The sequence below is a fragment of the Clarias gariepinus genome, chromosome 1 (assembly GCF_024256425.1).
Source record: "Clarias gariepinus isolate MV-2021 ecotype Netherlands chromosome 1, CGAR_prim_01v2, whole genome shotgun sequence".
Taxonomy (NCBI): Eukaryota; Metazoa; Chordata; class Actinopteri; order Siluriformes; family Clariidae; genus Clarias; species Clarias gariepinus.
The window spans coordinates 46,780,661-46,792,711 of NC_071100.1; the positions used below are offsets into that span (position 1 = coordinate 46,780,661).

At 39.7% G+C, this 12,051-nt stretch overlaps 1 protein-coding gene across 1 annotated transcript; it reads right to left on the reverse strand.

Moving 5' to 3' along the window:
- Positions 1–598: 598 nt before the first annotated feature.
- Positions 599–11,420, reverse strand: keap1a (kelch-like ECH-associated protein 1a). Its single transcript, XM_053495636.1, has 7 exons — positions 11,121–11,420; positions 6,857–7,401; positions 6,026–6,382; positions 5,260–5,936; positions 3,305–3,510; positions 2,518–2,694; positions 599–1,017 (listed from the first exon to the last, which is right to left on the reverse strand). The coding sequence occupies exons 2-7, from the start codon at positions 7,064–7,066 to the stop codon at positions 848–850; spliced, it is 1,797 nt and encodes a 598-aa protein (XP_053351611.1). The 5' UTR covers positions 7,067–7,401; positions 11,121–11,420; the 3' UTR covers positions 599–847.
- Positions 11,421–12,051: the final 631 nt, after the last annotated feature.

Below are 12,051 nucleotides of genomic sequence, written 5' to 3' on the forward strand. Positions count from 1 at the left end.
ATATAAATTAATCGTATAAATGAACTATATTATTGAGTGTGTAAATATCTTTAAGAGATATTTAAGAATTTATAATACATTTTGAAAAATATGAGCCAAATAAAGACTTCTTTCCTTTGCACATGCCTGCAGTGGTCAGTGTTCATCTCTCCACATATCTGAATTACACTTATATCTCATCATGTCATGCAACACCATCCTCCATTTTACGCAGCTTAATCGTGTTCCTCAGCAGGCCTGCCTGTTCGTTCGTCTCTTTTGATAATTCATGACTCTTAATGTTCGCTTGCCCGCTTAGCACGCCTTCCTTTCGTGCTAACGTCTACTTTTCTGTTTTTACTTATACATTCTCTTATATGGCACCCTTAGATATAAGAATGCATGAATAAATAAATAAAATTATGAATTTTAATTCTTAACAATGAGACAAAACAAAACACCCTGAAGAACTGTGCACATCCTATAAAATAAAGCATTATTCCACTTTCTGTCTGTGGAAGACAAATCACTCCACCTAGTGGCCATGCTTCAAAGCTACACCTCAAATCAGATATCATGTGACTTAGACATAAAATAACTCAAGTCGTGCGAGTAAATCTACAGATCGAAACTTTTATTTAGATATTATTCACAGCGTAATTCGATCTCATCAGGAAATGTCAGTAGTCCGGTCATTGCTTTCTAAATAACACGCACAAATTTACAACGTGCAAAAAAGGGCTCTAGAAATACTGCCACAGATCAACAGGTTCAGTTCGTCCTGGCTGAAAAATCCAGTGTCGAACCTCCTCGCCCTCAAGAGACCTGGGAATTATCTCTAAAGAGGTTACAAAGTTCAAAGTCTGCGTCACATTTCGTCGTCTTCCTCCTCAGCGAGGCATCCCGGGCACGGCTCCATGGTTACACCCACTGCCATCCCGCTTCGACCCACCGGCATGTCCGTCACGTATGTCCACTGGTTGCTTCCTGGGCAGTAACTCTCCACGCTGGACAGGAAACCAGTCTGGTTGAAACCCCCTTGATGGAAACGACAGAAAACTTTATCAGCATTGTTCATTAACAAAGCGCTTCGTTATCCAAAGAAACCATTATTATTTATTTAGGGTTTATCACAGTCATGGAGTTGTTAAAAATTTTTTTTATTCTGATTGGTCAGAAGATTACGATAAGACTTTTCCTAAAATGTCTTAATGTACAATAAGAGATGTATCTGGTGTCTTTGTTATGACATTATGACTTTAAGCTTCCTGTGGAAAAAAAAGGCAAAGGTTGGTAAAAGAAAAATCATTTATAGCTGCTATAACTTAAGTGATAGCAGGAACCTGTTAGATAGACATAGCACTATGTGTTCATTTATAGATAAAATATATAGCATTGGCAAATTGCTGTCGTATAGCAGATCAAGCAGTCCATGTGCTGCGATTGGAAAAAAATACTGTCGAACTTGCATGGTGCCACATCGCATTCCGGTTAATTATTTTCCTGCAACGTTTCCTTCTTACTCATAGATTTCCCAAGTAAGGTTGGGCCGGAGTAATTAAGTCATTATCAGGTTAAGAGGTGGCATCATTTAAGGCAACGTGTGAGCAGTTCCAGGAAATCTCCAGTGCTGTAGAAGAGAAACCTGACAAAAAAAAAAAGTGAAAATAGCTCTTGGATGAGGATGAGGATCACGGACGCTGACTGGCACTTTTCTTGTTAATATTTGCTTGACTTGGCGGAAAACCAAATCTGATTCTACGCCTGTCTAAAACGGTTCAGATGCTAGGTATAGGCGTTCGAGAGTGAGGGGGAAAAAAAAACACGCAAAGTGCTGGTTTATTGCGTGTAAGTGCTGATTAACTTGTGAATGACTCCGCATTGTGTTCCCACTAATACGGAAATGGCCCTGTAATGAGAGCCCTGCCGCTTCGACGAGCAAATACAATCAAGACACAAAGCCTGCATTTTCTCAGTAAATAACTAAACGTGAAACAGAATGTCACTCTGTCAGTCTCCGTTATCGCACGTACACTTTTTTTTTAAAGGTGGATGGATAAGGATGTATCAGAAGACGATGATGTTTATAATACACTCAAAAAGTTTGAGATCACTTTCTAACTCCACACGCGTTCCTGATGTTTATTCCTTTCTACACTGTAAAACAATGCTGAAGGCGTCCAAAATACACAATAATCTCCTTGAAACAGTTGATATTGAGATGTCTCTGCTTTGGTCTTGATTTCCTGGGATGGTCTTCATCAGAGACAGTTTCATCATGGAGCTTGATGGGTTTTGCAAATGCACTTGACACAATACTGTTCCAGAAAGGCTGACCTTTGTGTCTTAAAATAACAACTGACTGTTGTTGTTGTTGTTACATAATTATCTAATTCCATATGTGTTATTTCATTGTTTTGAAATCCCCAGTATTGTTCTAGAATGTAGAAAATAAACCACTAAACAAAAACAAAGAAATCTGCAAGTGATCCTAAACTTTTGAGCGGTAGTGTATATTTTTAAGCGTTCGATGCTCACCAAACACGAAGAGTTTGTCGTGGTAGACCGTGACTCCGTGGGCGCTTCGGCTGTGGACCATGGATGCAACTGGCTCCCAAACGTCTCTGCCTACGTTATATCTCTCCATAGTGTTGAGCTGCCTTTGGCCGTCATAACCACCCACAGCGTAGAGGTAGGAATCTATAGACACCACACCTGTATGGTGTACAATTTAAGAAAAAATAAATAAACATTGCAGCAGAGCATTGCATACATTCAAGAGTTCACATAAATCATCTGAACGCTGTGTGAGGTGATTGTTGGTGCTCTGTGTGCTGGTTTGAGTATTTCAGAATTTCCATGCAAACAAATTCAGTAAGCATCAATTGTTTATTTGAAAATGTCTTATTAATGGGAATGGTCAGAGGAGGATGGCCAGACTGGTGCACCAGCTCAACCAATCACTCTTTACAACCATGGTGAGCAGAAAAGCATCTCAAGATGCACAATAGTTTAAATCTTAAAGTAGATGGACTACAAGAGCAGAAGACCTCACTGGGTTCCAGGATTCAGAGGCTACAACCAGCACCAGTTAAACAAAGGTGGAGAGTTGAAAACTGGAAAAATTTCACCTTTCCAATCTTCAACCTCACCAATTTTACCATTTTAGTATCTGGGCTGCTGCAGCCTCCAACATGACCTCATGAATGAACAAAGGGGACAACCTTCCATCAATTTGGTGAGCTTTAATGAAATGTTTTAGTTTGCAAAACAAACAAACAAAAAAAGTTAGCTGATTGTCTGAGGTTGAGGTTTGCAGGTTTACCTAAGCCGCTTCGCGCAGTGTTCATGGACGCTACATGGTGCCAGGTGTTGGTGTCTGGTTGGTAGCGCTCTACAGTTTTCCAGCGATTTTGCCCGTCAAAGCCCCCTACCACATACAAAGCTCCACCACATGCTGCCACACCGGCTCCCAGTCGTGCCACGGACATTGGCGCCACGAACGTCCACCTGTTTGTCTCTGGATCATACCTGTTGAAAAAAGACATGCAGTTTAGAATTTTATCCTGCTTGGAGGACCTGGAATACACACTGGAGTCCATCCAAGGACCTGGACAGCCAATCTAACTTTTATTTGGGAGGTGAGTAGAAACCGGATGATCAAACCGAAGATACCTGGTACTGTAAGGCTGCAGTGCAACTTTGTAGGTCATCAGTCATTTGTTTTTATGTCTCTAGCTTAAAAAAATGTCAACCGCAAACATAACACCTGAACACACTTGGAGAAGAGCACTAACATCCACTCAGAGGGCAGGACCAGGTATCTTCTCTATGGTCTCGATCCTATGGTTGTGAGGTCACCTTGTACTTCCATAAACATAGAGCTTTGTCTTGGACGTTATATATTTCTGAACAAAAATAAAATGCTTCCGAGATAACAGGATGCGTTTTACCAATATCCTGGTATCGTAAAAGTGTCTCCTGATCTAAAAAAAATTCACACACAACTTGATATCCAACCCCAATTACTATAGCTCGCGGCTATGTTACGTGATCTGTTACGTGGAAAAAAATGGTCCAAGTCAAACATACTCTTTCAGGATCATGGAAGTACATGTTGCCTGTCACTTCCTTCTTGAAAGGTTTTGGATTGATCTGGTGCCAATGATTGGGCAAAACTAAAAGGTCTTTAATCTTTACATACAAACTGAGGATACTGAGACAGAAGACGCGTTGCTATATTTCAGATCGGTAAATACAAAAGTTTACAAGTATGCTTTTGGTCTCACCCCTTAAGCAGGTTGTGTGTATGTGTGTGTTTGGGTTCATTCAAGTCTTGGTTCAGGTCCAAGTGAACTCAAGGCTAGATTGAGTGTTATGAGAAAGTGATTTGAATGCAAGAAGTGGACCAAATTTGCTGTGAATTATTTGTCTAGATGCAAGCTGATGCAATGAGCTCTGACGCACAACTAGGCCAAAGGGCTGGTGAATAAAAAAATAAAGGAAAAAAAGAAAAAAAATTCTGGATGCAACAAGTGAAACATTTAAACTTGTTTTTTCTTCTCATTTTTATAATTACTTAGCTGGAAGCTTTATGTTCTCAAAGCCTGGGTGATTTTTGTGAGTTCTCTGCACACTTGGTAACGGGTTTCCACTACCATATTTCTCTAAATAAAGAATAAAAGAAACAAAACGGATTCTGCTCTGATTCAGATTTGCCCAACAGATCGCCAGGTATGAAAACACCAAAAAGGTGCTCACTTACTCACTCACTCACGCGGGGTACACCCTGGACAGGGTGGCAATCCATTGCAATATATATATAAAATAAATATATATTTATTTTTTACACAGACTAATGCTTTATTCTTCCTCCATCACCCATAAAACAGAACAATGACTAGAGCCAGGAGAGAAAGTTGCTAAGAGTGACTAATATGAATGGTATTAGAACTGGCAGTGCTATTCTAAAGCGTGCTATTAGCTGTGGTATGTGTGTTTGTTCCTCTAAAGTGACTTCTCTGAATCAGAACAGACTTCGCCTGTTGTTAGAGGGAGCGTTTTAGACCACGTGTAGTAACATTCTGAATTCCTTGGCTTTTGTCAAAACGTGTTTGCCCATGGCAAACGTGCTTCTTGTTAATCCTTTAAGATGAATACTGAGGATGCTCACTGTTGACTCAGTTAATCTTCCATTGTCATAACCTTAAATGAGCTAAAATGCTTTACGATTTCATTACCAATTGGAACCGTGATACTACAAGCTTTCTGTACACTCACCTCTCTACTGTGTTGTGATGTGTAGAGCCTTGGGATCCTCCAACCGCATAGATGCTCCCGTCGAGTTCCCCGGTACCCACTCTGTTCCTGGCTGTGTTAAGTGAAGCTAGCTGGGTCCACTGATTGGTCATGGGGTTGTAGCAGGACAGTGTGGCGGAATCTGCATTGCTCTGCATTGAAAGGTTTCGACCCCCTACCGTGTAGAAGAGCCCGAATAGTACAGAGGCTCCCAAGCCACTGCAGGGTTGCTCCATTGGCGCCAACTGCATCCAAGTGTTGTTTCGTGGGTCATAAGCCTCCATGGAGGCCACCGATTGCTGGTTGTAACCCCCAGCCACATAGATCAACTTGGTGCCTCGGTACGGAGTAGGGGGCAGGTACTTGCGAAGGGTCATGTCGTGGAAGATCTTGGAGAGAAAGTCTTTGCAGGAGTTGGCCTTGCTCAAAATAGGGCATGACTGCAGCTGCCTCTTGAGGAACTTGGCCGGCAATGCGTAGATATGGACAGCATTGAGCAGAGCATGGAAGTACTGTGAGCGAGTCTCGGCGTCCCAGCGTACCCAGTCAGTGCAGGCTTTGTAGACCTCAGTCTCACACAGAACCTTCAGACTGTCCTGACTGATGAGCTCCAGCAGTTGGCAGTGCGTCAAGCTAAAGAACTCCTCTTCTTTGATGACCTGGAACAAAGAGATAGATAGTCTCTTATCTTACTGTAAATAGCTTAGAACTATAGAAATATGGTTGCAATTGACGTAGAAGAAGCTACCTCACTGAAGTGACTGTTGATATACTCCCGACACCGCTGATGCAGCTCGACACAGCCGATCTCCTCTGCAAACCGGGCGATCCCAATGACGTTCGGGGGCTCTAGGTTCTTGACCAGAAAGTCACAGCATGCTTTTGCCACATCCTCCATCTGAAAGCGCATGGCAGCCAGTAGGACATGCAGTACACACTTTTCCCCTACTGTGATGCGGGAGGTGTACGCGTAGTCCACCAGCCTACTGATCACCTGAGGGCAAACATCCTTAAGAGTCACCTCTGAGGCCAGGCACTCCTTGAAGTTGCTGGTGAACATGGCTTTGAAGTATGGGCTGCAGGCTGCCAGTACCAGTTTGTGAACCTGAATAATATAGACACATGTCCTTGATTTGCATAACAAGATCGAAGTGGCCAAATTAAACATGGCCCAAACATGCCCTATTTGGAGTCCCTGACCCTTACAGGTTTAAAATCCATGTTTCGTCCAATCTAACGAGTGCAATCTAACTGCATAGTAAACTCAGAATTTGGTAAAAGTGCTGATAAATGTTTTCCCCTATTAATAATGCATACACACTAAAAGCAACATATGACAGAAACCAGCTGATGATGAGATTTACCTCTCACCACAAGAGTGTTCCTCTTTTTTGGTTATTTGTAATAAACCTTAGAATGAACGATAACTTTAAGTAAACTTTGTTGCATACTACAGATCAAACATTGCAGAACAAGTTCTGATCTTTTGGAGAACTGATTAAAAAGTTGTTGACTCAGGCCAATTTCTTATCATGCTGACGCTCACCTTTCTTGGGGATTCACCCTTGAAAACTCTCACCTTGAAATCCACGATGGCATCTTTGTACGTCACTCGAAGTACCAGGTCACAGAGCAGGCCGTGATGACGCAGCTCGTCCATGAGCTGAAAGGCTTTGGAAGGGTGACTCTCGATGGTGTAGTCCAGATAGCCATGGCCTTTCATGGAGGGCACCACGATGGCGGAAAAATCCTCATCTTTGACAGGCCTCTTTTTCCTTGGGCATAACATTCTCCAAGGCTACAATTTGATTTCTTGGGATACAGAGCAGGCAAACGAGTCTAGATCCAACCACGTGTCATGAAATAATACAAGCACAATTGAAAGTCACTGGGAAATAGGAAGCCACTTTCATTCTGGCTGATTTTGAATCCATTGTCACAAGGGTCTCTGTCACACCAAACAGGCATTGTTTAAAGGTCCTGATTAAATATTGCAGTAATATCACACAGACACTTTGAAAAAGAATCTCAAAAGGGCATCAAAATGATTATATGTCCGGCATCCGAAATCCGCACGAAATCTTCCTTTTCTTCAAATGTGACCGTGCTCTCCGATTAGGTGTGCTGAAAAAGAAAGTAAAAACATGAGCGAGAACTTGACCAGTGTCTGTCTTGACAAGTTACATGGGAGGTAGAGAGCTTATGAACTTCACAAAGATCTTCTTTCATGGTTGAGTAGAATCCAAACTGCCTGCAACTTGTGCATGCAAAGAGTTGTAAGTAATCTGCTGAATCATGTTTCACTTCCTTTTTCCTTTCCAAATCTCAAACTTTCTAAAAAGTCACTCCCATAGTTGCGCTAACCTTTTTTTTTTCCTTCTGTGCAGCATTTTTTTGTTTGTTTATCACCAAACTGGTTTGTTTGACTGGGTTACATAACCTATTTGCAGAACGTCAGGGCTGAAGAGACTTTGCATTCTGCGTTATTGCTCAACCCAACATTCCACGCACAACATTTGCCCTGAAGCATGCTTATCATAGGATGAGGCCACTTGCCATTGGATTCCGCGAAACGCTGTGTCATGTACCTTATAAAGTAAAAAAAAAAAAAACAACAACAATGTTGATACGTGGAGAATGGCACAGCATGCACCATGTGGGATTATTATTAACTACCTGGAGGTTACCATAGTAATGTTGGAAAAGAAAGTATAAACACTGACATAGTACTGGTTATTGTCACAATTTTTCGCATAATAAAAAGCTGATTTTAAAATTTTACCCAATTTCTTATTTGGTGAAATGTCTATATTTCAGCAATGTTTTTTACTAAACAAATATTTTGTTATTCAGTACTTGTTCAAATCATTAATGTGAAAAAAAAAACCCAGCCATAAGTTTGTCGACACCTAAACCATAAACCCACATGTTCTTTCTGAACGTCCCGTTCCAGATTCCATCTCATTACACCCTGTGAAGACTTTGTACTAGATTTTGGAGCATGACTGTGACGATCTGCTCATTCAGCATAACGAACATTAGTGAGGTTAGGACACCGATGTTTGGCAAATAGACCAGTGGTGCAGTCTGCGTTCCAATTCGTCCCAAAAGGCATTCGTTGGGTTGAGGTCAGGCTCCAAACTTTGGCAAACGATGCCTTCATGGAACATGGACTTTGGCATTATCATGCTGGAACAAGTTTGCACCTCTGAAAGGAAACTGTAAAGCTACAGGATACAAAGACTTTCTATACAATTGTGAGCTTCCAGTTTGGTGGGAAGAACTACGTGTCAGGTGTCAGGTGTCGATGAACATTTGAACATAAAGTGTATTTATTTATTTAAATCAGGGACCTCAGTATTGGGTAGAAAAAAAAGAAGGAATCAAAAATTAAAGGCTGATAGGTTTGTTTTATGTAACAATGTAGGGATTATAGCAATAAGTAGACATGATCTCCAGTTACAATAAGTCCTTATACATTTGAGAATTATAAAAGCTCTGAGCCACATTCAGACAATTTGTCCTTCCTGTAATCCTGGATGATTAATAACTTGTGTATATAGTGAGTGTGACAGAATAATATATATATATAAAAAGTTTTCAGCTTCTCTCATGCCAGTAATAACTGAGTAACCAAGTAACTATGCTGAAATGCATCATCGCTGACTCAGAAATCACTCGCACGTCTCTGCACGAACCAAACAGACATTATGATTTTTTTTTTCCTTTAAGAAAACGTTTATACCCTATTTAAACTTCTGAAACTTTCCAACAGCATGGGTTTGTTCATTTTCGAGCTTGACACATAAGTGAACACATTTCTGGTAACTGAACTTCAGTAAATAAAGAGTAAGTGTATCATTAAAAATAATTTCTGACTCCAAAGTTATAAAGAGATGGTGATTTTAAACTAACCCGATAACGTCATGATGTCGAGTTACTGTGGAGCGTATGAATGTTTCTATTGACTGCGTTCCCAAATATTAATGTCGCTATATGAAATTATACATAACCTACGATTGAGCCTTGCTAACAACCAAATAACAAAGCAATAGTGTCTAATGTAATAAAAGTAAAATGTATAAATGTAATAAAAAAATCCTTAAATTAGCTGCTTCCAATGTATAATCATGTTATTAACATGCACATTCTAAAAGGATATCAAGACACCCATGATGCTTTTGTATTTTTAACATAGTAATAATTGCAATTTATACTATTATCAGTTCTTACTTGATCGCCTTATTTGTTGCTCGTTTAATGATAATTTTTTAAAGCAGAGATAATTCTGAGGCGATTAAAAATTCTCTTTGTAAATAAATTCTCTTATATTGCATATGATTTGTTGCATGAAATAAAATAAATCTCCAAATGATTTTTTTCTTTTTTTTTTTTTAAATGAAGAGTGTTATTCTTTTAGTGACAATAAAAAACAAAAAAACTATCAAAAATACATAAGGGTAATAAAACACTCTTTTCGGATTAGGCAATGAATAAATAATGCTACTGCTTTATATGGACACGTCAAGTAGGATTAGTTGCTCAAACTAAAGTCTCCGGGTGCTCCGGTTTCCTACCACAGTGCAAAAACATGCAGATTAGGCTAACTGGTGTTCCCAAATCGCTCCCGCAGTGTGTGAATTAGTGTGTGTATGTGTGTGTGCCCTGCGGTGAACCGGCACCCTGTCCAGAGTGTACCCTGTCTTGTGTCCTAAGTCTCCTGGAATAGGCTTCAAGCTCCAGCGAGCAACCCTGTATACAGGATAAAGCAGTATAGACGGTGAAGACGACTAAAGTCTAAACCAGACCTTAGTCTGCAAAGACAATGAGAATAGCATTGCAAATGTACGGCAAAGCAAGCAAAGATAAAATAAATAAGTGAAATAAATAAATAAATAAATAAATAAATAAATAATCAAGCTATTTAAAATCTTACTCCATAGGATGTGTTTTTTTTCAATTGCATATGATGTGTTGCATGGCATAAAATAAATGTCCATATGATGGGTTGATGAGTGTTATTCCTTTTCTTATATTGCTGGAAATAAACAATAAAAAATGCACAGTGTAAGGGGAATAAAGCACTATATTGGGATTAGGAGAGAAATAAATAATGCTACAGCTTTATCTATAACAATGTCAAGTTGGATTAGTTGTTCAAACTAAAGACTAAACCAGACCTTAGCCAGCAAAGCCAGTGAGAATAGCATTGCATATGCATGGCAAAGCAAACAAACAATAAACAAACAAACAAACAAACAAATAAATAAACAACAAAGATTTTTATATTGCATATGATTTGATGCATGGAATAAAATAAATCTCCAAATGAGATTTTTTAAAATGATTATTATTTATAGCTTTATTGTTTTTGCGGTATAAAAATGCATAGTGTAAGGGGAATAAAGCATTATTTCGGGATTAGGAGAGAAACAGATTATACCACTACTCTATTTGGACACGTCAGGTTGGATTAGTTGTTCAAATTAAAGTCTAAAGCAGACCTTAGTCAGCAAAGCCTGTGAGAATAGCATTGCAAATGCATGGCAAAGCAAACAAACATAAAGCAATGAATAAATAAATACACAGATAGATAGATTATAACAATGTCACTTGCATTTTTAAAATGAGACAGAAATACTCAGCTTTACTGCACACAATGCATCAATGCAAACAGTATTTTGCATGTATTTAAACTTATATATATATATTTTTTTGCCATAAGCTGTACTGTAATGGAAACCTGTTTGTGAAGCTTTGATGCAACCCAGGCTAATTTTTATTCTCTCTTTCTTATAATACATATCAACATACAACCAGATCTCTTTAAATAAACCACTCACCAGCACAATAATTCAGAAAGCATATCCAGAATGATGTACAGAGACTGTATATAACTACAACCACGAGTTACTCTCTCAACTTTAGCTCGCGCGCGAGACCGTCACTGCTTTTTAATCCCGACCCGACCGTGGCGTGTGCTGACTTCCGGAACTGAGTCTCCGTTTAAATATATCGCGTTATATCATAAGAGGTCTGCGTTTGATCTCCAGCTGTTTATTGCCGTGCCTTGAGTCTGATCCACATCAGCATGACTCTGCAACTCCCGACTCCGGTTCAGCTGCGTCAGCGCGCGCGCGCTCGTCCTCGCGCGTAGACGCACACACAAAAAGATTTTTTTTTTTTAAACCCGGAAGTGGAGCTTCAACTCGTCAACATTTAACACCACTGAGTCTTTTAGATGTGTACTGTATGTGTTTGGTGTTAGTGATAATATTTTAACGTTATCGCTGGAAGTCGTGCTTGAATCCGAGTTCGAGTTAATTCAAGTCGGGGTTTTTTTTTATTATTATTAAAGCGAATTCTGCGTACATGGTGTACCGCATCCAGAATGACTCTGGGTCCCTACGTCTCCTCACTACCTAGTGCACCACAAAGCCTTTTTACACTCGCCCTTAGTGCTTAGAACCAGTTTGTTAAAAAAAGAAATGGGTGCGGTTTAAGTTTCCAGTTCGTTCCTAAGTGAAGACGAGTTCCGTTTGTTGTTGTTACGTTTCTTCTGTCACGTTTGTTGTTATATGTACAGTATGTATGTATGTGTGATTAGTAAGGACAGTAATGAGAGTTACTGTAACTGCAGGCTGTAACACCAGCTAATTAAAGAAGGTTGAAGCTGACATGAAGCAAAAGTTAAACAGAACAAAATAGCTGTTTTCCCCAATCAAGTGGAAATAGTGCACCAGCATAGCACATTAAAGGTGGTGCAGTATTTAA